This window comes from Mytilus trossulus, chromosome 3, assembly GCF_036588685.1.
Source record: "Mytilus trossulus isolate FHL-02 chromosome 3, PNRI_Mtr1.1.1.hap1, whole genome shotgun sequence".
Classification (NCBI taxonomy): domain Eukaryota; kingdom Metazoa; phylum Mollusca; class Bivalvia; order Mytilida; family Mytilidae; genus Mytilus; species Mytilus trossulus.
The window spans coordinates 24242659-24269171 of NC_086375.1; the positions used below are offsets into that span (position 1 = coordinate 24242659).

General features: G+C 32.8%; 2 protein-coding genes across 2 annotated transcripts; both read right to left on the reverse strand.

The window, feature by feature from the left end:
- Nucleotides 1-222: 222 nt before the first annotated feature.
- On the reverse strand, nucleotides 223-9691 carry LOC134710558 (CCN family member 4-like). Its single transcript, XM_063570929.1, has 4 exons — nucleotides 9573-9691; nucleotides 4788-4922; nucleotides 1864-1878; nucleotides 223-344 (listed from the first exon to the last, which is right to left on the reverse strand). Exons 1-4 carry the CDS (start codon nucleotides 9631-9633, stop codon nucleotides 223-225), a joined length of 333 nt encoding a protein of 110 aa, XP_063426999.1. The 5' UTR covers nucleotides 9634-9691.
- A 6403-nt stretch (nucleotides 9692-16094) lies between these two features.
- LOC134710559 (uncharacterized) lies at nucleotides 16095-17762 on the reverse strand. Its single transcript, XM_063570930.1, has one exon. It carries the CDS (start codon nucleotides 17760-17762, stop codon nucleotides 16095-16097), a length of 1668 nt encoding a protein of 555 aa, XP_063427000.1.
- Between the last annotated feature and the right edge of the window lie 8751 nt (nucleotides 17763-26513).

Genomic DNA, 26513 nt, shown 5'->3' on the forward strand with positions numbered 1-26513 from the left:
CGATAATAGAAGATATTACAATGTATTTTCAATCGTTTTCAAATCATTAAATTTAGCTTTTTAAGTAACATGGACTAATACTTGACAATAGAAAAGTTTAATATAGTGCACAAAGATTTGATATTCACTTCCGCAACATGTATCATACTGAACTATTAAAAAACTTTTAACCAACATGCAAATGTACTACTAAAAAAAACTATTAACCAACATGCAAATGTACTACCTATTTTTACATGAATATCTTCCAGTATGTCCATCTACACACTCACAATCGTAATCACACCCGTCAGTCCATGTTTCTCCCTGATGGTACGTGACCCCTTTATAACGACATTTTCCATCTTTAAAATAGAAAACAAATTGTATATATGAAACGAAGCACTTCCTTCTTAACCATATGAATAGTATCTAGTTTACGTATGTAGTCTTCTACTATCATTCAAATTATCTGAATCATATTTTTTCTACTTCTAGTTCTGAAACTACCTTTAGCAGATTAGGATTAATTTGTCGGGTATCATCGAAAATGATTACTCATTACAATTGTCTATTTTTGTTCCGTTTGGGGCCTACGACCACATGGACATATTTCCTATCCTTTCCATTTCCTTATAATTGTCAGAAATGAAACTGTACAGTTATTTTCTTTTAGTCTTAAAGACCCCGGGCACCCGACTTCCGCCACAAGTAAAACCTGACTTCCACGTTATAGCTTATAGGTTTGAAAAAAGTTTTTAACACTCACATTTAATAAACAATCCTCTTTCCTTCAAATATCAAAGCAACGAATGAGACTTTAAATCGGATTTATATTTTCAACACAACTTGTGTCACATGTGAAGTAGGAATTGTTTTCTCCATTCAGAGTTCCAAAAATTCCCCCCGCTTTTTATATGGTGTTCGTGTGTCTCAATCTTTAGTTTGCCACGTAGTTTTTTGGTGCCTTTTCATTTTTGAGTCTTTCCCTTGTTCGTCATGACGTTGTCATCTTGCCTTAAATGCTATTTAATGTATTTTTTATAATATACTTTTAGAACCAAGGGCATAACATTACAGAAAATTTGACAAGACAAACTGTGGGTTTGTTTATGGTTCTAGAAAGTTATGCCAGTCTTCCCCCTTTTTTGTTGTTGATATTTTGGAAGTATTTATATAACGCAGTTCTCCGATTGTATTTTTAATTAAAATTGAGAATGGAAATGGGGAATGTGCCAAGGAGACAACAACCCGACCATAGAAAAGACAACAGTAGAAGGTCACCAACAGGTCTTTAATTAACCTATTATATCATGTCATGACGTCCCAATGAAATGAAATTAGGTGTGCAATTTATAACCCATATACAATAACTTTAATTTCAGTATATTTTAACGAAAGAACTAGGTCCGTGACTCTTAGTTTTTATATTGAAATTGACCCAGAAGTCTTCAAAGAAGTTTAATAAAATATCTACGGTCGAACATTTAGACACCCAAGCTACCTTATACAGTAAGCATGGGAAATATTGGTAGTTGTCATAGTCTTAACAATATAGACACTCTGGTAAATAAAGGCAACATCAGTATACTGTAAAACAATTATTTACGGCGGGATCCACCATCTTTTACTTTTAAGAGTCGACATAATTAACCCCCTTCATCTGTAACATTCATATCAAGGTTTAACAAAGATCGGAGTTTACTGAATTTTCCTGTTGTTTGTTTTTTGTATACCTACCGTACAGTCCAAGAAAGGGTTGTTGAAAGACTGTGTTAAATATACATAGGGAAAATGTATCGAAACTTTGACCTGACGTTACATCGAATGTTTACATTAATACAGCAATAAAGGACACCCTAACACTAAAGAGAATTTACTTACAAAATCCAGTATCACCTGCAAAAAATAACAAATTGATATCCTGAGTTTTCTTAAATTACAGGACCTTTTAGGAATTTTCGGTCCTCAATGCTTTACAACTTTGTACTTTTTTTTTATTCGAGCATCAACGATGAGTCTTTTGTAGACGAAACGCGCGTCTGGCCTGTATAAATTTTTTTAATCCTGGTATCTATGATGAGTTTATTTACAACCACTGGGTCGATGCCACTGCTGGTGGAGATTTATTGCCCCGAGGGTATCAACAGCCCATTAGTCAGCAATTTTGTGTTGACTCGAGTTATCATTGATATGTTCATAATTATAAATTAATTGTTAACAAAACTTTGAATTTTTGAAATACTAAGGATTTCTACCTTAGCTGTATTTGGCAAAACTTTTAGGAGTTTTCGGTCCTCAATGCTCTTCAACTTCGTACTTTATTTGGCTTTTTTAACATTTTTATATTCGAGCGTCATTGATGAGTCTTTTGTAGACGAAACGCGCGTCTGGGGTATATACAAAATTTTAATCCTTGCATCTATGACGAGTTTATTTATAGCCGACTTTATGGTTAAGGCTTTTTTCATTGTTGATGATCGTACGGTTGCCTTTAATTGCTAACAACTACTTTATTTGAACTTTCGTGGATAGTTTATACATAATTGATATTGTGCTTAAAAACTGGATGATAAATACATCTTTTTTGTTTACTTAATTCCTTTAGACAATGTTAGATGGAGTGTAAATTCCACAACGGATATTAGACATACTTCATGAATTTATCAAAATTAAACGTTAAATAAATGTTACTATGAAATCTAATATTCATTGTGGAATTTAACACTCCATTTAACATTGTCTACAGGAATTAAAAAAAAATTAAGTTGAACTTATCATCCGGTTTTTAAGCACAATATCAATTATGTATAAACTATCCCCTAAAGTTCAAATAAAGTGAAGTATGTCCAGTGCACGATGTTTTGTCGATATTGTCAACATCGCAATGTCAACTTAATAGTGTCTTTATTGTGTTTACATTGTATCCTCGATATACTCTGTATCTTTGTGTTTACTTCGTTCACATCGTATACCGTGATGATAACAATGTCGAGTCAACATCGTGATTATGTTGTTCATCGAATCTATAACTTTCTGTTTACATCGGGATGTTAACAATATCGTTTTTACATCGTCAACATTGTATAGATGCTGTGAACCAAGTCTTTACCTTTGTCAAGTTTGTGTTAACGTCGTTAACATCGTATACGCATGATGTTGACAATATCGTGTCAACATCGTGTTAATGTTGAATACAGAGTCCATACCTTTTTGTTTACATCGTTAACATTGTATACATCGCGAAGCTGATATTATTGTTTTTTTTACATCGTCAACATCGTATAGATGTTGTGAACCTAGTCTTTCCATTTGTGTTTACATCATCCACATTGTATTCATCGTGATGTTGTCAATATCGTGGGAACATCGTGTTTATATTGCATACCTTTCTGTTTACCTCTGTTTACATCGCTCACATCGTATACATCACAATGTTTACAATATCGTGTCAACATCGTGTTTATGTTGTTTTTAGAGTCTATACCTTTATGGTTATATCGTTAACATCGTATACATCGCGAAGTTGACAATATCGTGTCACCATCGTGTTTATGTTGTATATCGACTATATCACTTTCTGTTAACATTGTTTACATCGTGATGTTGACAATATCGGTTTTATTTCATCAACATCGTATAAATAATGTGTATCAAGTATATACCTTTGTATTTACATCGTTCATTGTGATATTGACAATATTCACATAAAAGGTGTTTTTTTTCATTAATATTATTCACTTAAGTCTGTAAATTACATGTATACAGTTTTCGTTTTTATTGGGTTTTTTTAACAACAACAAATAAAAAAAAATGAGATGTTATAGCACTATACTTGGTTGATGTCAACGATGTCAACACTATATAAGAGTTCAAACAATGTAATCGATGTTGACACAATATCGTCTTAAAACATTGTAGATATCGCGATGTCTGCAATATTGATTAATCATCGTGCACTGTACATGAATGAAATTCACGATGTATTTGTTTCCCTTAATTATTTTTTTGTTAGAATAATGTTATGTTTATATCTTTAACTGATTTATTTTTCCCATTTCAAAACCTTATCAAATCTTACAGGCGCTACTAACAGTTGAAATCTTGATTTTTCTGTTGCAAAAAATCATTTTCTCAGACCGAAAAAAATAAATATTTTGAAATGTTAAGTCCATGTTGTTTATATAGCTCGTTAACTGTTTCTGTTTATACACCATTGGCTTTCGACTTTTGGCATTAAATGTTCCCGATGAAGGTAGTTCCAGAAAGCGAATTAAACGCACGAAATTTATAGCGTTGTATAACTTTGTTGGTGGCCTATGAGACAGTGATAGTATCATCAGCTCAGTACTCGGTTCTGACATGATTAATAACAAACCTTTCTTGAATTATATCTTTTTATAATTTTGAAATTGAAAAAACTAAGGTTGTAATTCCCTCAGGAAAAGTTGACCTTAGAAAGATTTCGCTTTTTTAAAAAGTCTGCGATGATTATGTGGCTCTTTCACAAATAACCGTTTCGGTTCTTTTACATCATTTAGTGTTCTTGATGAGGATAAATCTGCCAGACTCATGAAATGTATAGCGTGTTGTTTGCATTTTTTAAAGTACAAAATTTAATGTTAATATTTTCTTATTCACAAAAAGAAAGTTTTGACATGTACAGAAAGAATTCAGCATTCGAGGTTGACATTTTATCTAAGTTTAATTTTGAATTTGTGTTGATATTATATGGAGAATGTGTTAAAGAAGACCACAAAACAAAATATTTCATACGTTCAAATTCAAAACTTTAGAAATTATTTTACCGCAGTATCCACAATACAGTCTACAGTTGTTCGCTGCCCATGCGCGATATCTTTTATCATGGCACACAAAAATGCCAAAATTAAAGCAGTTGTCTATGACGTTAGTACATGGTGGTGGTGCTGTTGTGTATATCTCTAAAGAAAGAAATAAAAGATGAAAATTTAAAAAAATTGAACTGTATTTTTTAAATGGATGATACCTTGCTTTTTGGAGTTAAATAATAGATTGCAATTTGGTTGTTTTCAAAAAACACTCTTAAAATCTTTACCGGCTTACACGTTTTTAGATACCTTTAGTTTTTTGTACTGTTAGGTATAAAATACTTATAGTCATCAGAACTTCATAAAATAATGGAAAAATATCTTATTGCGTAGCTAGGTAAGCAACATTCAAAATGAGGGAAATAGTGGGTTTTTTATTATTCTTTTGTGAAAATCAATGTTTATATACACAAGTTGGTTGAGCGTTATGGAATAACCGTTTCAAAGATGATATCTGATATGTTCTTTATATTGCAACTACAATACTCTTCCCTTTTCACGAATATGACCTACCGAATTCGACTATTTACCGGATTTTTAAGAACTTAAGCAAAACGACGGGAGCACCATGTGAAGCAGGATCTGCTTATCCTTCCGGAGCACCTGAGATAACCTCAGTTTTTGTTGGGGTTCTGGTTTCTAAGTCTTTAGTTTTTTTATGTTGTATCTTCTTTACTATTGTTTGGCTTTTGTCTTTTTATTTTTAGCCATGGCGTTGTCAGTTAATTTTCAATCTATGAGTTTGACTATTCCTCTGGTATCTTTCGTCCCTCTTTTATGGTCATCCTTTATAAGCAATTGTTAACGGAAAGAAGATCGCTCTTCTTCTCTAACGATGCTTCTGTTTGTTATTTATTCCCGTGGTTTTTTTTGGATACGGATGAACCAAAAAATTAAGGTGTTTAACAAAATATGAATTTTATACTGACTTTTGTATTCCTTTTCTAAAATTTACTTTTTTTAATATTGTCTATACCCGAGTTCCCTATATCATGTGTTCTGGTGTTTGTATATCCAAACTCGTTTTCTATACCTGTGTCTGTAATTTCTTTCAATGAACGTAATTTGCGTATCACACGGTAAATAACTAGGTCAGGGATTTTGTTACTACAAATTCCTTGAGACCTTAATTAAGATTTTTTTCTAGATAGAAGTATTCGATTTGGTATTTTGGTTGTAACTTTAGCAATTACATTGAAAAACTTTTACACTCTGAATTTTAAGTTGAGGTTGTTTATAGAGCCGGTAAACGTAGAAACGATCCCTGTAATCTTATCGGTCCTTAAAAAAATACTTATTCTACAATACAAGCAATTAACCACTGTAATATATATGTATGATCTTTGACTAGTGTTTTAATCGGTACACATATTGATTTTTAGATGGCGTCTACACTAAAATAGACACGCAATTCTGTTAATATTATCGAGTACATGCTTTGTTTACTGTTTTAATTCAGACTTATTGTAATCTAGATATATATTTTACTACGAAATACATTTGTTTTTATTTAGATTAGACCGTTTGTTTTACACTAGGCATTTTTGGGACCCTTTATAGTTTTCTATTTGGTGAGAGCCAGGTACTGATGTGTCAAATGTGGGTGGTTGCTGAGTACTTTTGACATAACTTTTACATTTAAATGATGATTTGTTGACCAAATAGCGGTTTTTACATCCAAAACATTTCCCCGAAGTATTGAATGTTCTTTCTATTGGCTTTACTAATTTCAACCATAGATGAAGAACTGAATCTTCAATCATTGTATTTGATACCTAAACTACATAAGTGTCCTTACAAACAACGGTATATTGCTGGGTCTTCCAAGTGCTCCACGAAACCCCTTTCCAAATCATTCTATTCAAACAATAAATTCTCTGAAACCGATATTATCAAGATGCTTGATTTCTTGATTGACAACATATTTGTTACGTTCGGAGGACGTGTTTTTCAATAGACTGTTGGCATCCCAATGGGAACAAACTGTGCCCCTCTACTTGCCGACTTGTTTCTTTATTATTATGAGGCTGACTTTATGCAGAAACTTCTTAGGAAGAAAGATAAGAAGTTAGCAATATCCTTTAACTCTACTTTCCGCTATATAGATGACGTTCTTTCACTAAACAATTCAAAATTTGGTGACCATGTGGAACGCATCTATCCCATCGAATTGGAGATAAAGGATACTACAGATACAGTTAAGTCGGCTTCATATCTTGACTTACATCTAGAAATTGACAATGAGGGTCGGTTGAAGACAAAACTTTACGACAAAAGAGATGATTTCAGCTTTCCAATTGTGAACTTTCCATTTCTAAGTAGCAACATTCCAGCAGCACCTGCATACGGGGTATATATCTCCCAATTAATACGATATTCCCGTGCTTGCATTTCCTATTATGATTTTCTTGATAGAGGGTTACTGCTCACAAGGAAGCTTTTAAACCAAGAGTTCCAAATGGTGAAGTTGAAATCATCCCTTCGTAAATTTTACGGACGCCATCACGAGTTGGTTGACCGTTATGGAATAACCGTTTCACAAATGATCTCGAATATGTTCCTTACGTCGTAACTACAACCCCCTTCCCTTTCATGAATGTGACCTACCGCATTAGACTATTTACCGGATTTGTAATCACATAAGCAACACGACGGGTGCCACATGTAGAGCAGGATCTGCTTACCCTTCCGGAGCACCTGAGAACACCCCTGGTTTTTGGTGGGGTTCTTTAGTTTTCTATGTTGTGTCATGTGTACTATTGTTTTTCTGTTTGTCTTTTTCATTTTTAGCCATGGCGTTGACCGTTTGTTTTATATTTATGAGTTTGACTGTCCCTTTGGTATCTTTCGTCCCTCTTTCACAATAAGTCAACGTAAAAGGTCACGGTTATCAATGACTCCTAACCTTTGGTCAAATTCAAAGTTTTTTTATTATAAATATTTTGTAAATCATAATTATTTTTTGGGGGCTATCCTTAAAACATGGTCAAATTTCATATGTAAAAAGGCAAAAATGACATGTTTTGGTTTCAATAACAACTTTCCTAGCATACAGACGTTTTCCACTACAAAAGAGGTAACAAATTGATCATTAGACACTTAGAAGTTGTAATTCAACGTGTCAAAGTTGCACGCTAAATTTGAGCAAAATATGTGACATAACTCATTTACTTTTACTTCACCTTAATATATACACGTCAATGAGACATGTTCATGTACACACGGACACCAACAACTAATATAACCAAAATACATCTTTATCGACGAAAATTTTTCAAAAATAGACAGGTCTGTGTATGATATTTCAAACTCTTAATCGTTTTAAAGTGAATTTACTTCAATTATACTTATGTGCACAGAACTGACAGTATCTCTGACAGTTGACCTTTGCCCATGGAGCAAAGGAAGCACACAAGATTGGCTCATAAGCTTAACAGTTGTCCACTGTGTCTTTGCATGGATCATCGTTGAAGTGACTGTATAAGATATATGCATTAGAGAAGTTGTAAACAATCCATAAAAAGAAACCAAACTGTTTTGCATCATTAAAATAGATGAGACCTCTATTTTACCACAGAACCATAATGCATAGAAAAATGATTGGATGCCTTTTATAGGGAAAACGGTAGTATTAAATTTTCCTAGCATTAGGTTGGCCTTTTGTGTACCCAAGACAGGGCGTAGGAAGTCAATTTAAGAGCGCTGTGATTGGATGTAAGGGAACCATATATTTTTGTATTTATCTATTAGTAACTGCAGTGTGTATATTTACAATATAAATTTTAAAACCCATTGAAATATTTTCTAGAGAATTATTCGAAAAGGCTTCCAAAATTTCCAAAATTGGTCATCATACTATTTGGCTTCAATTTTTAAAATAGAATAATAAAGTACTAACACCACACATAACTGTTTTATCAAGGTTTTTATTATAACAGGTGGTAAATTTAGAAAATGTAAGTATTGTCGCCTATGGCAGAATAAATAGTACCGTTCTCCCTATATATTAGTAGTTTTTAGTTACTTTACCCATAAAGCTTTCTTAAGTCAATTTAACATTACACTGAACTATTAATAGCTTTTAACCATTAAGTACATTGTCCTACAGATTACTTTATTACGTTGACATCAATTTCCTTTGATTGAGGAAAATCATAAAATACAAATCCTCATGTCATGTCAGTAGCCTTCTATAAATTTGTGATCATTTAATTTGTGGTTCAACTTAAACAAAAACAGAATTAATGACTCAATAATATATTCCTATTATCTCATCTCAAAATTGTTAATGTAAGCATAAATGTGTCGGCACAAAAACTTCAACACATATATCAGTGATATAACCAAAATCGTGTAAAATATCGTTTATTGTATAGTGCAGCGAAGAAATCTGAAATCTGAAAATAGATTCATATATTAGTTCTATGTCGTCCATGCTGAGTAATTAATGCAATGACTTCTGTCAAAAAATCATAAATTATGTACAAGGTTAAGCAGAAAAAAAAATTTTGTTTCACTTCCAATCCGATTACTTTAAACTGGCGAAGTTACGGATCCACCATCCAGCTTCACAATTTTAATCAATAACAAAAAGAAAAAAGAATTATTAATCTTTAAGTTTCAGAAATTCAAGAATATTTCCTATGATGTAACTCAAGAATACTTTAATTATACACAACAGAAGCGTCACTTATTTGGTAAAAAGGAAGTTTTCCACAAGAATCAGTTTAAGTATTAACATACCTGTAGATCTAAGTAGTGTACTAATTACAAAAAGGTTGTACACAAACAGGAAAACTTCCATTAGGAGACTTTATGTTGTCAATCGAAGAGTTTAAGAGATCAGGTGAAATGTCTTTAGCTTGCAGACAGATAATAAAGGTTACACATTATATCTATAGCGAATGTGTCTTAACAGTACATTTTACGTATGAGGGTCTTAAATTGTAAACGTTGAAAACTTGTATGAAATTTCAAACAGACATTTTTTATATTTTTTTTATTATTACAAACGAAACTAAATACTCAACACAACAAAACCTGATACTAATAATAATAAACATATCGGGGAAGATATTTGCTCCCCTTAATTATCCAGGAAATAATGAAACTCATAATTTAATAAGTGTAAGTGTGTTGTTCTTTGGTTGTTTTTTGACGTATGTTCATACACACAAAATACCTGTTTTCCTGTAGACCTGTGACAATTTTACAGTGCATACAGCAGGTAATCTTTTGATAACTATTGACACCACAAGGGTCAATGCCACTGCCAGTGGACGTTTCGTCTTCGAGGGTATCACCAGCCCAGTAGTCAGAACTTTAGTGTTGACATGAATATCTTTATAAAGGTCATTTTTGATATAAATTTTTACTTTTTGAATATTGGGTCATTAATGCTTTTCAACTTTGAACTAGTTTGGCTTTTTTTTATTTTTTTTTATCTGAGCGTCACTGATGAGTCTTGTGAGGACGAAACGAGCGTCTGGCGTATTAAATTATAATCTTGGTACCTTTGATAACTATATCGTAAACCCCATTTACTACGGAAGCGTACTAGGACCATTCTTTTTTTCAATCGTCGACTTTGTGGAGCAGGATCTGCTTACCCTTCCGGAGCACCTGATATCACCCCTAGTTTTTGTTGGGGTTCGTTTTGTTTATTTTTTAGTTTTCTATGTTGTGTCACGTGTACTATTGTTTTTCTGTTTGTCTCTTCATTTTTAGCCATGGCGTTGTCAGTTTGTTTTAGATTTATGAGTTTGACTGTCCCTTTGGTATCTTTCGTCCCTCTTTTTTAAATCTTGTAATTATCAACTTAAATCTTGGAATGTTTAACTTTAATCTTGGAATTATCAACTTCAATCTTGCAAATTACAACTTTAATCTTAGATTTGACTAACCCCCTATGTATCTTTATCGCACCGCTGGTAAAATATCAAGTTGTGATTTGTTTAGCGCCTTCACGTGGTGACCTTCTATGTATCCGTAGGGGGTTAGTAAATTTCATAGGGAGTTAACTAGGGGTTTAAAGTACTAGGTTTCATTAAAAACATAGTTGTCATCGAATTTCACATTGAATGCCAAAAAACAGTCATATACTATTATGAACATTACTGACGTCAGCTAACGAATGAACTCAGTATATAACAAGTGCTGATAAACATGAAATCAGACTACAACACTTTGAAATAATTAAATGAAACCTTGGCTTGGTAATTAGGAAAGAACAAGACTAATTCCTGTGACTTATAACATTCGAGACAACTGTCATGTGAATAGGAAAGATGACATCCATCATATGTTATAGTTGAGTACGTAATTTGTAAAATAAGCTCACACGAGTTTTCATTGACAAATATGACCAGTTAATCAATCGATTCAAAGTGGTTCTAGTAAGTACAATATCCACTTTGGAACAGATTCAGTTCAATCAGAACTGTTCAGATTTCTATTTTGCTGTGTGCAGGACTGGTTTCGACATACACTTCAATAGCAGACCTTGGTAGCACAATACAAAGATTTTTTTACTTCCAATCACTAACCTTTGAAATGCTGTAACTTTCTCATGAATGCATAGAAAATAATAAAATAGGTATATATCGATAGATAAAAGATTGATCTTTTAAATGAATGCAATACTTTTATTATGTAATCATTATGGAATCAATTATTATGTAATTAGTGGCAAAATCTGGGTAAGTTCACTTGAATGAATTTAGCTCTTTCATCTCTTTAACTATACAGAAAATTTTAACGAAATCTTAATCAACACATCATGGGCTTCAAAAGGGTGTCTCAGATTGTCTCTATGGTATTCCATTCTCTCATAAATCTCTAATTAGTGTAAACATCCTAACCACATAAAAGAAGATAATGTTTAATTAGGTGTAAAATTTGTTCTATACATTCTATCTCAAATCTGAGACACCCATTTGTACATAATGGCCATAGGAACAACATATAATAAAATCAACCCTCTAGGGATATCTATGCAGAAGCTAAATTCATTTGAAAGTGAAAATTTGGTGAAAAATATTTTGGACACAATTAACATTATTATTGGTTACATAATTGTTGCATAATACTAACATTGCATTAATTGGAAAGAGTAATCTGTTAGCTATCCAAAACTACCACTTTTATAAATTTTCAAGCATTATTAAGAAAGTTGCAGCATTTTAAAACTTGGGAGTTGGAGTTATAAAATCTTTGTATTGTGCTACCTTAACATAACTTTTTTGTTTATAGGTACGATAAAACAGTCATTAGACATTGTGTTTCAATTGAATCTAAACACTCAACAAACTACTAAATGCTGACATAACATCCCAGTTCTCTAAATTTCAAATACTGAAATGGCAAAATTTAAAAATATATAATTAGCGTTAAACAAAATCAGTACAATACGGACGAGTAATAGAAAATAGAAGAGATAAAGTTAATAAAGTTTATCATTTACCAACTGTATTAAATAAAGGTGGGTACAAACAGATACCATTCTACACCCTGCACTTTACAAACGCATTTTCTTTTTGATTTTCAATACAGTATTAAATAATTAGAACACAAAATTATCAAAGATATCTTGTTTATAATTTTGTACGTAAAACACGTGTTTCGTCAACATATGACTCATAAGTGTCACCCGAATCATAACCGTTCAAACACTTATTCGAATAGCATTACAAAATTTCAATAATTATGCAATATAAGGCTAAGGTAATCTTCACCTCGGGAATTTAAAACCTTATTGTTTCGAATATTTGAATATCTATGCTTAGTAAATTCTTATTAAAAAAAAAAGCATGTCGACACAAAAGTTCTGACCACTCAATACATCGACCCCGTGGTAGTAAAAGTTCATCAAACAACTTGGTTTATAAAGATATCAGGTTTATAATTCGGTACTTCAGACCAGCGTTTCGTCTATTAACGTCAAATTTGCTCCGTAAAACTGATCAATTAAATGTATGTACAACTAAACTGCTATTAAAATAAAGAATTCAAATTTTGAACACTATTTCAAATGAGACAAACTCTCAACAAGAGACCAAATGACACAGAAATTACCGACCATAGGTCACCGTTCGGCTTTCGACGATGAACTAATTCCATACCGATTTGTCAGCCACTAAAGGCCCCAAATTACAAGTGTAACATAATTCTAACCAGAAAACTAATGCCTGATTTATTAAAACAAAAAACTCTCAAGAGCCTGAATCGCTCACCTTAGTTTTTTTGGTTAAATCTCTCATAAATGATTATTTTGGCTTTTCAATTTATTTAAATGTTCTATGAATCGTCCTATTTTCTCCAAAAGCAAAAAAAAAAAAAATTCTCCTATGTTCTATTTTAGCCATAGGAGCTATGTTTCTTGACACACAAGGAAATAAAATATAAAATTTATACTAGATACTCTGAAACTCATTTAGCCTAAGTTTGGCTGAAATTGATACAGCAGTTTCAAAGGAGAAGATTTTTTAAAGTAAGTCAACATGATGAACAAATTGTGAAAAAAACGTCTTTAAAGGGCAATAACTCCTTAAGGGGTCAATTGACAATTTTGGTCAATTCGACTTATTTGTAGATCTTACTTTGCTGATCATTTTTGTTGTGTACAGTTTATCTTTATCTATTATAATATTCAAGATAATGACCAAAAACTGCAAAATTTCCTTAAAATTACCAATTAAGTGGCAGCAACCCAACAATAGGTGGTTTCATTCATCATTCAGGGCTGATAGACCTTGACCTAATGAACATTTTTACCTATGTCAGATTTGCTCTAAATGCTTTCGTTTTAGAGATATAAGCCAAAAACTGCATTTGATCCCTATGTTCTATTTTAAGTAACGGCGACCATGTTTTTTGACGGATCAAAAATCGAAGCGCAAACTTTGTGCAGGATAATCTAAGGAACAATCATGCTAAGTTTCATCCAAATCCATCTAGTAGTTTCAGAGGAGAAGATGTTTGAAAAATTGTTAACGACGACCGACGACGACGGACGCCAAGTGATGAGAAAAGCTCACATTTCTTTTTAGGAAAGGTGAGCTAAAAAATGAACAAAAAACAAATATGTTACACAGCAACAAACTACAACCACTGAAAGACGCTTGTTTTTGACAGCATATGTATTAAGTGTCGTGGAAATGTTTTTCAACAGACTAAGAAGTGACACTCAAACCAAAGCCGTGAAATACAAATTCGAATAGCATTAAAAAATCCGCATCTTCGCTAGCCAAGGGTTACGATCCACTCCCGATCTCTTCACCCTTGGCGGATTGAGATAACATTTCGAAGACACAAGGTACGGATTTTTATTGGTTGCAGTCAAAACTCTCTGCATCCAATCAAAAAGCCCCTATAACATCATCACGTGTAAATGAAGAAAGTGTTTGTAAACAATTCGCATGTGTTTATTGTGCAACAAGTCTTTACATCCCTAAACATACGACTGTATTCAGTGACAACTTGGATGTTTTTAATCAATTTATAGAAGTTCCTGTGCATGTTTCATGCACAAATGCATAAATGTTGACTTATATTTTCATTTCCGGCTTTACAAAGTATGTAGAATCTAGACGCTACCGTGTATTTACCTCCAAATTGAAGAGTTTAAGTGCTTCAATTGGTCAAGAATAATGTATTCGGAATGGGCGTGACTTTAGCTTTCCGACAGGTGGCGCAGCATTGGTATCACAAATGTTGGCTTAATTTGCCAAGGGTGAAGAGAACGGGAGTGGAACTTAACCTTTGGCTAGCGAAGATGCAAAATCCGATGATTAGGACATAAAAGAATAAGGTAATGTAATAGTAACCAATTATTGCCATTTTATATCTCTATTCTAGACACGCGTTTGCATAGAAAAGATAGGTGTGCAAGTATGTAACTTATTTCGGATCATAACCAAATAATGAAGAAATATGGAAAGAATAAGAAAATCAAAACATCAATTTCACATTCAGATTTAGAAATTATTAGTTCATGCTTAGTTTAACATTATGTACCAGAAAGAATTTCAAACCTCACATTTGTCCATCTTTTTTTAATTTTATATAACAGTATACATGTAACCTTTTATCATAATGAATATCTAGTTAATGTTTGAATGGTTTTACACTTGTAATTTTGGGGCCCTTTATAGTTTGTTGTTCGGTGTGAGCCAAGGCTCCGTGTTGAAGGCCGTACTTTAACCTATAATGGTTTACTTTTTAAATTGTTATTTGGATGGAGAGTTGTCTCTTTGGCACTCACACCACATCTTCCTATATCTATATAACAAGCAGTATACTTATCCAACAGCTTTGCCGTGGTAAAATTGATTCAACTTGAGAGGAATATAACATGGTGACTTTTGGACACATCAGAGGTCAGCGATCTAACAACAAACAATACCTCTAATGAACCAGCCATTTTTAAAAATATCTTCGCGGGGAAAACAGGGACAAAAAAAATAAAAGAACCAGGATCGAAGACACACTGACAACGCCATGGAAAATATGTATAAACACTACAAAACACTGAACAGATTTCAAAAGCATGACCGAACGGATTCGTTGCAAAAACCGGCGGTTTTCTTAAATGCTTCGGATGGTTGAGCAGATTGGGTACAGGATATGGCATCTGTCCAATTGCTCATATAGGTACAGCTTCAATTTGCAGAATTAAAAAGCAAAAATAGACCGAACCAAAACTGTAGCTAAAATAATATCTTCATTAATAATAGCGAGATGGAAATTCAAAAAGCCAGCAAGTCAATATGAGATATTTTTCACATTATATTTTAGAGGATTGTACTTTGTTTCTTCTATCTTTTCACAAACGTTGTTGTCGATATAATGGAATTTTATGACACTGTCATACGAGTGAGAGGTTTAGCTGGCTATACAATCAGGTTTAATCCCCATTTTTTTCTACATAAAAATGTATGTACCAAGTCAAAAATATGGCAGTTGTTTTCCATTCATTTGATGTGTTTGAACCTTTCATTTTGTTATTTTATTTTTGACTTTACGTTTTGAATGTTATCTTGGAGTTCAGTCTTTTTGAGATTTTACTTTTTTCAAATTAACACGATGCATTTTTGTTATATGACTTTTTCAAACCTTGTAGAAAGTCATATCTTTATATATTTTTATTTCATTTCAATACTTCGGAAAATTTAAAATGATGCATAACATAACTGTTGAAAAAGATTAACCATTGTATGTTATAACAATCAAAAGACACAATTCTGTAAGTCTTTTAAAGATACGTTTTTATGATACTTGATACAAAGCAATGTTATTTGTTTTGTAGCCTAAGAGTAGTGAATTATTTGTTTTGTTGTAGCAAACAGCCAGCGGTGCACAAAGGCCATCACTGACATTTAAAATCTCTTTACTCTGTTTCCCGTCGTGTTGTATAAGTGTAAGATTGTTAGAAACACGACCTAAAACATATACGTTCTGATTGTTGTCTACAGTTAAACCTGTCAAAAAGTTTACAGATTCTTTTTCAAAAATCCAGATTATTTTCCCCTCAAAATTACAGCAGTTAACTGTATTGTGATCCTGGTCTGTATAGTATAGTTTGTCCTCGGAACCAGCTATACAACAAATAGCCCAGGTATTGATGGGGATTGTTCCTAAAATATTGCCAGTAATGTCCATCATCATTATCCCAATTCCTTTAACCGCAGTAAAGATTCTCCCACTATGGTGTGATATTCCGTAGCAGCTTTTTATACATCCTATCTTTGTCTCAACAGAATTTTTCTTAATGTTCAAAATTTCAATTTGATTAGCACGTGGGTACGTTACAGCAATTCGGTCTGGATCTATTTCTGTTAGATCGTATGGATAATTTGAGGTCGATACGTCACGAACATATTTTCCACTGCTATCGTACTCAATCAATTGAAATGTTGCTGCAATCAAAATTCTTTCATTAGACATGATTAGACACCCTGTGATTTGGCCCTGCGATCTTATACCAAATTTCATCTTTAAGTGAAGATTGGTATCTAAAATATTTCTCATTGACCCTCGAACTTGTATTTGTGCCTGGTCATTCATAGCATCTTTAATCTGCATATCGGCATTCCTTACGGTAATGTGTATTTCGCCAAACTGCTTGACCTTATTTATCAGTAAACTGATCACAGAATTTAATTTCATTTCAATTGTATAGTTCTGTTCTTGGCCTATTTCGACTTTTAATATTTTAATTTTTTCCATGATAATTTTGTTCATCTGACATGTGCCAAGGAATACTTGAAGGTCAGACGCAAACAGTTTCATTTGTTGTGTCTGTTCCTTTATTTTTTCAAACTCCTTAGCTTCGTGGTTTAATTTTTTCAAAATGTTACTGTGTTTTGCCTTATAGTTTTCAATTTTCAGTCTGAGTTCCAGGAGAAGTTTTTCTTCTAGTGCATCTAAATGTTTGATGAGCTTTAGTTTTGTTTGCAGGATAGTATTTTTAATCATTTGTTCCTCTGTATCGATTTTTGCTGATGCCGATAATCGGTTTTTAAGACAGTGTCTTACGTGTTCTAATGTTCTAGATATTGTAATCTCTAATTCTGCAAGTGCAGCTGACCTTTTTGCATTTTCAGCAGCATCGTCTATTGAAATGATATCATCAACCCGACAAGTTTTATGTGCAGATGGAACGCAAACACCACATATGGCAACACTATGAAATTTGCAAAATAAATCGAGATTTTTTCCATGGGTTTTACAGGTCAGACCAACCGAAACATCTTGAATTTTCAAGTAGTCTTCGATGGCTATCAACTTGTGATCCCTTGTCAGTTTTAACGATCTATGGCTTTTCTCACAATCTGTACAAAATCCCTCTACGCAATGGGTGCACCACTTCGTCGCAAGATTTTTAATGCTTTCATATGCACATGGACCGCACGGTATTCTAGTATTAGATGCCATAATCTATACCTATAAATAAATACAAGGCAAATAATATTAAAAACAAATTTTTCTAAAGCTTAAAACTGATGTCTATTATATTCAGTGTTTTATACTGTAAATGAATACAAAATAAAAACAAATTATTAAAAGTCTGTAAAGAGTCTCTTATTAATCCGTGACATACAAGTGGCATAAAGATCTATACAAAACATTGTATTTTACTGCTAAATAATGGAAATGTTATAGAAAGGCAACGCTTTTTCGTCTTATGTTGGGGACATGTTTGGGTAATTATATTGTTTGGTTCTGTTTCTGTCAAATACTAGTAACACAATTAAACGGTATTGGTTTTTAATACACACAAAAAATATAACAGGAATGTCTAATGATTCATATTTCATTACAATGTGTTATAAACTATCAAGCGGACATCATTATCGCATTGACAATCATACCATATCTGTTTTATTGTCACGAGGTCATCATATGATTTATTTTTTTCTCAGACAATATTATCTTTTTCTGGCACTTCTTGTTGTAAATTTTGAAAAAAAATATGTATACTAAAGGTAACCATAAATGTAAACAAAACACACATAAAATAACCCCAATATATATATATGATTGAAAAAAAGATGTATTGTGGAAGGACACAATTTCATAAATATTCCTGTAAACCTGAAATCAAAGAGGCAATATGTCATGGCAATGGAAACTATTTTATACTTTGATACTGTGTAAACTCTACAGGTGACCCTTTTTCACAGGACACTATTATGTCTTACACTGGGTCGATGTCACTACTGGTGGACGTTTCGTCCCCGATGGTATTTCCAGCCCAGTAGTCAGCACTTCTGTGTTGACATGAATATCAAATATTTGGTAATTTTTCTAAATTTCCTGTTTACAAACTTTGAATATATCGAAAAACTAAGAATTTACTTCTCCTAGAAAAAGATTACCTCAGCCATATGTTGCACAACTTTTTAGAATTTTGGATTCTCAATGTTTTTCAACTTTGTACTTTTTTTGGCTTGTTAAATATTTTGATATGAGCATCACTGAAGAGTCTTATGTAGACGAAACGCGCGTCTGGCGTACTAAATTATAATCCTGGTACCTTTGATAACTATTTACACAACTGGGTCAATGTCACAGCTGGTGGACGTTTTGTCCCCGAGGGTATCACCAGCCCAGTAGTCAGCACTTCGGTGTTGACATCAATATCAATAATGTGGTAATTTTTATAAATTTTCTGTTTACAAAACTTTGAATTAATCGCAAACCCTAAAGATTTTCTTATCCAAGATATAGATTACCTTAGCCGTATTTGGCACAACTTTTAAGAATTTTGGCTTCTCAATGCTCTTCAACTTCGTACTTGTTTGGCTTGATAAATATTTTGATATGAGCGTCACTGATGAGTCTTATGTAGACGAAACGTGCATCTGCGCGTTCTGAATTATAATCCTGGTACCTTTGATAACTATTCAATACAACAACGAACTCTACGTGTTTCCGTTAGCCTATTTAAAAACTTGATTGAGCTTCAAATTCTAATGATAACGACTGTTTTCCCTAAAAAAAATAATTTAATTATTTCCATGATGGTGTAAATCTAAAGTGTAAATATTGACAAAATGTTTTTAACTAGAAAAAAAGTATTATATGATTTTCGTCCTGTCATGCGTAGATATACACAATATGGCGCTGTTGCCAACTAATAACAAATAGCACAACAAACTACATAGATGAATTTCAAAATGAGATACTTATCGTAAATATTGCGTACACTTATTTATCAAATTACCTGACTGATCAATAAAAGTACCTATCAATACTAGCTAATTATAAAGGTTTAACGAGTACACAAAAATATTACGACAAGGAAGCTTATCACAGATAAAATCAGTGTGCCTAAAATTGTTTTTATCTTATTTATTCATAAGAAATATCTTGGATATTTGTGATTTTTTTAACCGTTATTAATAACTTTCAAATTTCTTGCTCGATAATTTCGTCTTACCTGAATGACAACTTTTGTTCAGGTCTAAAATACACAGCCTGTCTTGATACAAGAGCTCAGTACAAGAGTGAAGTACGTTTATTAATAGAAGGTTTCAGGCGGGGAAATTTAAAATGGCGATTGCTCATATCACACTGGCGATCCTTATTATTTTGATTGGAAATCGATATAATCATGTGCTGATCTTTTCATAAAGCACGAAGAAATAAATTTGCATTTTATGTATTTATTTTCCGCACTTCTGAAAGGGAAAACTCTTTAAGTATGGAGCATTTCTTGAAATAAATGATGTTCCGGTGTCAAGTTTGTGAGTAAGAGACCCGGTTTACACATCAATAACCTCCTAGAAAAAATGTGTTTAATCCTTATAATTCTTTAGCTATTATCAATTTACTTTTTTTGTTTGATGGCTACTATATTTACATAAATATTTATATAATGAAATAGCACCTACCTCAAAAACTTCATTCTTATTAGATATTATCCGAATTTGAATCCGTACAAGTAACGAAATAATCTTTCGTTTGTAAGTTTTCAATCGTTTGACGTCGTGTTTTGCCATGACATAAATTTGCCAAATCATTCGTGAAATTCCCCGAAATTTTATACGAATCTAAATTTTATACATTTTCAAAGCTTGAATGCAATATTTCTTTTCTGTTATATATCAAGGGGTACAATCAAAATCACGTGATGGATATACACACACCGGAAGTAACAGTCGAGCAGACCGCTTGAAAGGTAAGTAGTCGTATTTACTTGTTTATATCAATAAAATTTAATAAATAAGGTAGTGCACCGAATGTCAGATATTATCTAGTTTTGAAATACACAATTATCCTTGCTGGAAAGCGTGCATTTAATGCTAACACTTCGACACAGTTATCCGTCGAAAATTTGGAACTGTGTCGAAGTGTTTGCAATAACTGCACGCTTTGTAGCAAAAACAATTGTGTATTTTAAAACTACATACTATCCGACATTCGGTGTGCCAACTAAATTAATTAATCAAAATTTAATTGATATAAACAAGAAAATGCAACTACTAACCTTTCAAGCGGCGAGTTTGACTGTAACTTCCGGTGTGTGTATATCCATCACGTGATTTTGATTGTACCCCTTGTAGGCGAGTGACATTCAGCTCAAAAAATATTTTTAATGCACCTATCTAACACACAGCTATATTATATATCATTCGAAAGGAAAAAATGTGTAGATTCCATTTTTCCCGGTCGTAAAAGTGAAATATGGTGTAATTTTTTTTAAATTGGGGTCAAAGGTCATTCATAAAACTAGAGGCTCTTAAGAGCCTGTGTCGCTCACCTTGGTCTATGTGAATATTAAACAAAGGTAGTATTTGAATTCATGACAAAATTGTGTTTTGGTGATGGTGATGTGTTTGTACATCTTACTTTACTGAACATTCTTGCTGATTACAATTATTTCTATCTATATTGAACTTGGCCTAGTAGTTTCAGTGGAAAATGTTAGTTAAAATTTACAAATTTTATGAAAATTGTTAAACATTGACTATAAAGGACAATAACTCCTTAAGGGGTCAATTGACCATTTTGGTCATGTTGACTTATTTTTAGGTCTTACTTTGCTGTACATTGTTGCTGTTTACAGTTTATCTCTATCTATAATAATATTCAAGATTATAAATAACAAAAAACGGCAAAATTTCCTTAAAATGATCAATTCAGCAGCAGTAACCTAACAACAGGTTGTCCAATCCATCTGAAAACTTCATGGCAGATAGATTTTGACCTGATAAACAATTTTACTACCTTTCAGATTTGCTCTAAATGCTTTGGTTTTTGAGTTATAAGCCAAAAACTGCATTTTACCAATATGTTCTATTTAAAGCCATGGCCGCCATCTTGGTTGGTTTGCCGGTTCGGCCACACATTTTTTAAACTAGATACCCTAATGATGATTTTGGACAAGTTTGGTTTAATTTGGCCCAGTAGTTTCAGAGGAGAAGATTTTTGAAAAAGATAACAAAGATTAACGAAAAATGGTTAAAAATTGACTATAAAGGGCAATAACTCCTAAACCGGTCAATTGATCATTTTGATTATGTTGACTTATTTGTAGATCTTACTTTGCTGAACATTATTGCTGTTTACATTTTATCTCTATCTATATTAATATTCAAGATAATAACCAAAATTAGCAAAATTTTCCAAAAAATACCAATTCTGGGGCAGCAACCCAACAGCGGGTTGTCGGATACATCTGAAAATTTCAGGGCAGACAGATGTTGACTTGATAAACATTTTACTACTGTCAGATTTGCTCTAAATGCTTTAGTTTTTGAGTTATGAGCCAAAAACTGCATTTTACCCCTATGTTCTATTTTTAGCCATGGCGGCCATCTTGGTGGGTTTGCCGTGTCACGCCACATATTTTTTTAAACTAGATACCCCAATGATGAATGTGGCCAAGTTTGGTTTAATTTGGCCTGGTAGTTTCAGAGGAGAAGATTTTGAAAGAAATAACTAAGATTTACGAAAAATGGTTAAAAATTGACTATAAAGGGCAATAACTCCTAAACGGGTCAACTGACCAATTTGATTATGCTGACTTATTTGTAGATCTTACTTTGCTGAACATTATTGCTGTTTACACTTTATCTCTATCTATAATAATATTCAAGATAATAACCAAAATTAGCAAAATTTTCCTAAAAATACCAATTCAGGGGCAGCAACCCAACAACGGGTTGTCGGATACATCTGAAAATTTCAGGGCAGATAGATGTTGACTTGATAAACAATTTTACTACTGTCAGATTTCTTCAAATGCTTTAGTTTTTGAGTTATGAGCCAAAAACTGCATTTTACCCCTATGTTCTATTTTTAGCCATGGCGGCCATCTTGGTGGGTTTGCCGTGTCACGCCACATATTTTTTAAAGTAGATACTCCAATGATGATTGTGGCCAAGTTTGGTTTAATTTGGCCTAGCAGTTCAGAGGAGAAGATTTTTGTAAAAGTTGACGACGACGGACGACGACGACGACGGAGGCAGGACGCCGGACGCCGGACGCCAAGTGATGAGAAAAGCTCACTTGGCCCTTTGGGCCAGGTGAGCTAAAAATGAAAGAATAACACTTTTGTAGTATTATTGTCTTATTTAAAGCACCTGGTAATATAGCTAATTCAAATGTTACTTTACACGATACTTTGATAACGTCTCTCTGATTCTAAGTCGCATATCGTTCATGGTTTGGCGATAATTGACGTCATTTTGACGTTTTCACTCTGCTATAGGTAAAACGGTACTTTCTACAAAAACGACGTATAATAACAGATATTTGACCTTAAATATTAAATATTAACTATAATTGATGGTGTGCCATGTAAAATTAAAAAAACATGATGAAATATTTGTAAGTTGGACAAGTAAAAGGGAGAGAAAACAACGCAATAAAGAGAGTAAAAGTAGACGTCTTTGTCACACCAATAGTGACAATAGTCTCCTGTTTGTTAACAGCCTACAAACCGTGTCAAGATAGGAAATCACTATCTTCTATGTTTAATACAACCAAAAGTAAAGTTAAAGAGGATATATGAATCACATTTTAAGTCTGTCCGTCCGTCAGTCCTCACTTCTTTGCTTATAACTTATACATGTATACATTTATACAGTTCATACAAAAACCAATGATTTACAAATATAAAATGCATTGCCTTGAACTATAGAACTGATGTTAAACACACTTAGTTCAGAGATATATTATTGGATGGCACGTGGTTCTTCATAAATTAAATCAGCTCATTTTGACATTGACATTTGAGCCGTCAAGTTTTCAAACATTGTTTGATTTGTTCTTGTCTGGTTTGTGTTCGGTCCATATCTTTTGAACCGTTGAACCTGGGTTTTCCAACTAAGTATGCTTATACATCATATAATAGGGGATGGTCATAAACTAAAATCAGGTCACTTTGATATGGATCCAATCATAATGGAATCCTGTCCGCGACATATACACATAGCTGCAAAACTAAGGTTTACTAAATTTCAGATACAGAAGTCGGTTTCACAAAAAAAAAATTAAGACAAGATTAATCGTAAATAAATCTATTCATGACTTAAGACTAGCTTTAGTCGTTAGATTTGTTGTGAAACTGACCCCAGATGCAAAATTAGAATGAGGTGGTTTGCAAACTAAAGGTAGGTCCCACGGTGACCTTTATTTTGACATTTTGGATTATATACTTTACAAACACTGTAATTTCTTAACGTGTTTTTTTATTACGACTGCATTTATTTTCACTCACATTCGTGCAGTCAAAAGGTTTCCAGCTAAAAATGCAAGCATTTATGTCTTACCAGTATTCAAAAACTTAGATATATATATAGACATATCAACTAATATAAATTTGCGGGATATAATTCGGCTAGTAAACCTACATATATATATATATATATTTGTCATTCTGGAGGAGTTTCTGTGAATAATCTTTTTCTTTAAAAGAAACGAAATATATCAAATTTATAACAAATAGTGCAATTTTCTATTTTGTGATTTTTAACAATATAATACAGCCGAAATTCATATTTTAAAACTGAGCCTGTGAGGCTTTCGCTTTACTGGAACAATTCCTGATACTTCGCTGTTACTGACACAATTCTGTGTAACAGATGCTTACAATTATTTCAGTACATGTACAAGTTCCCTAATGCATATATTTTTCCTTCACAAGAACTTTATCAAATAATGAAGAAAGTATGACGTATTAAGACCACTTTCGTCATCCGTACTCATACGTAGGTAAACCTACTGCTGTATTTGTTTGTTATGACGCAATGTCTTTGTTTGCCAGCTTTCAGAACGTGTAGTTTGAATGATGATGCACTTGGTGGTAGGCGTGGCACGATGGCAATCTTTTTGGTTGGAAGTCTGATATTATGTAGAACGCTCAAATCGTTTTGATTAGACATATACATACTTATTTTTGGTTTCGAACACTTTAGAGTTTTCTTGCAGCGACGACCTGCGTGTCAATATGAATTTTGTTTAATTTGTGATAGACACGCCATCCATTGATGATTTCGAAAGCGTTAAAAGAGAGTTTTCTGAGGAACAAAGATACATTGAGATGATGAGCTATATATCCTGTAAGAGCATGGACTGCTGGTAAAGGTACATATTTTAATAAAAGAAACTAAACATGCACAATGAACGTGGTGCATCGCCAACCATAATTCCCACTGGTTATAGAACTCGTAAACAGCACACAGGTGTGCAAAAACACTGCAATCTGATTGGTCGTTGTAACAATGAAACATAAAAAGAATTCATTCTTTCAGAAATACCAGAAATCTTATACGCATTGACATAATAGATAAAGCTCATATATAATAATTTCTATTCTCAATTTTAAAACCATGTCGCATATTATTTATCAATTAAATCAGATACGTTAATGTTACTACGAAGATATTACAAACAAAATATTTCGTCTACATAAGCAGTGTATATAAAGTGCGAATCCAGCTAGTTCATTTTTACTGTTATATGCGGGTATGTCTATTGTAGAATAAAGGATCATGGGAAAACTGTATTTGTTTATGTTTTGAAAATATCAAGTTAAGTGATTTGAAGAAAAGTTTTAACATATTTTCATTGTGATATGTCTTTATAATATACAAACATAGCATTAAATTTCAAATAAGTGTTATAAAAGCATCATAATATAGCATATCGATTATTGAAAGCGATCCATTTTAACTATAGATGCGATGAATTATCACTGTTAGTGCAGTCATTATTAATGTAGAATTTTCAAAGATGCGAGGAATTTTTATTGTAGAATTATGTGATAAATGCACTTGCAACAAACAAAAAAAATTAGTTGATGACTTTAGGATTTATGAAACATGTGTTTTCAAATTGAAATACAAACTCCTCATTTATTCTTCATCAAATATATAGCTTTTCAAACTTGTAACAAAAGCGATTCTCAAAGTGAAAAATTCTAGATCCGCGAATGGATACTACCGCAGAGGTAAAACCATACACATTTGGGTTATTGTACACGAAATGCATGCTACAATTCATTTTTGTTGATTTTAGACCCTTTGGAACTCTTTGTGGGCTATTTCAGCAACTAGGCAAAATTTCCCCAAACTAGATACACGGTTAGATTCAGCATGTAAACGAATCCTAAATATCTATATTAAAGGACTTTTGTCTAGAAATTTGGACCCCACAAAATTGAAAAAGGGACCAAAAATATAAAAAAAAATGCATGCATCGGATACATTTGTTATTGAAGGCATGACTGTAACAATAGGACTAATATACAAAAATATCTTATTCTGGGGGTCTCTTTGGGGGTTCTGATCCCGGATCCCGCTTACTGTTTTGGCAGATTCCCGTATTCCGCTTATTGTTTTGTCAGATTCCCGTATCCCGCTTATACTATGCAGTTCTCTTTTTTTGTAATTATCCGTGTCCCGCTAGAATTCATTTCTCGTTTTTCACGACACAATCATTTGACTTTCACCTGTCACGCTTACAAAAAATCGGCAATCCGGCGTTACGCTTATACCCAAATGCGACCCACTATTTTACTCTATTCTGACTCATATTAAGCCCATTATAAATATATTTAAAAAGTAGCGTGGTTTTTTTTTATCCCGTCTCATTTCGTTTTTGAGCCATATATAGATGTCGTATGTGACAATGATACAACTCTCCATCCGAGTCACAATTTATAAAAGTAGACCA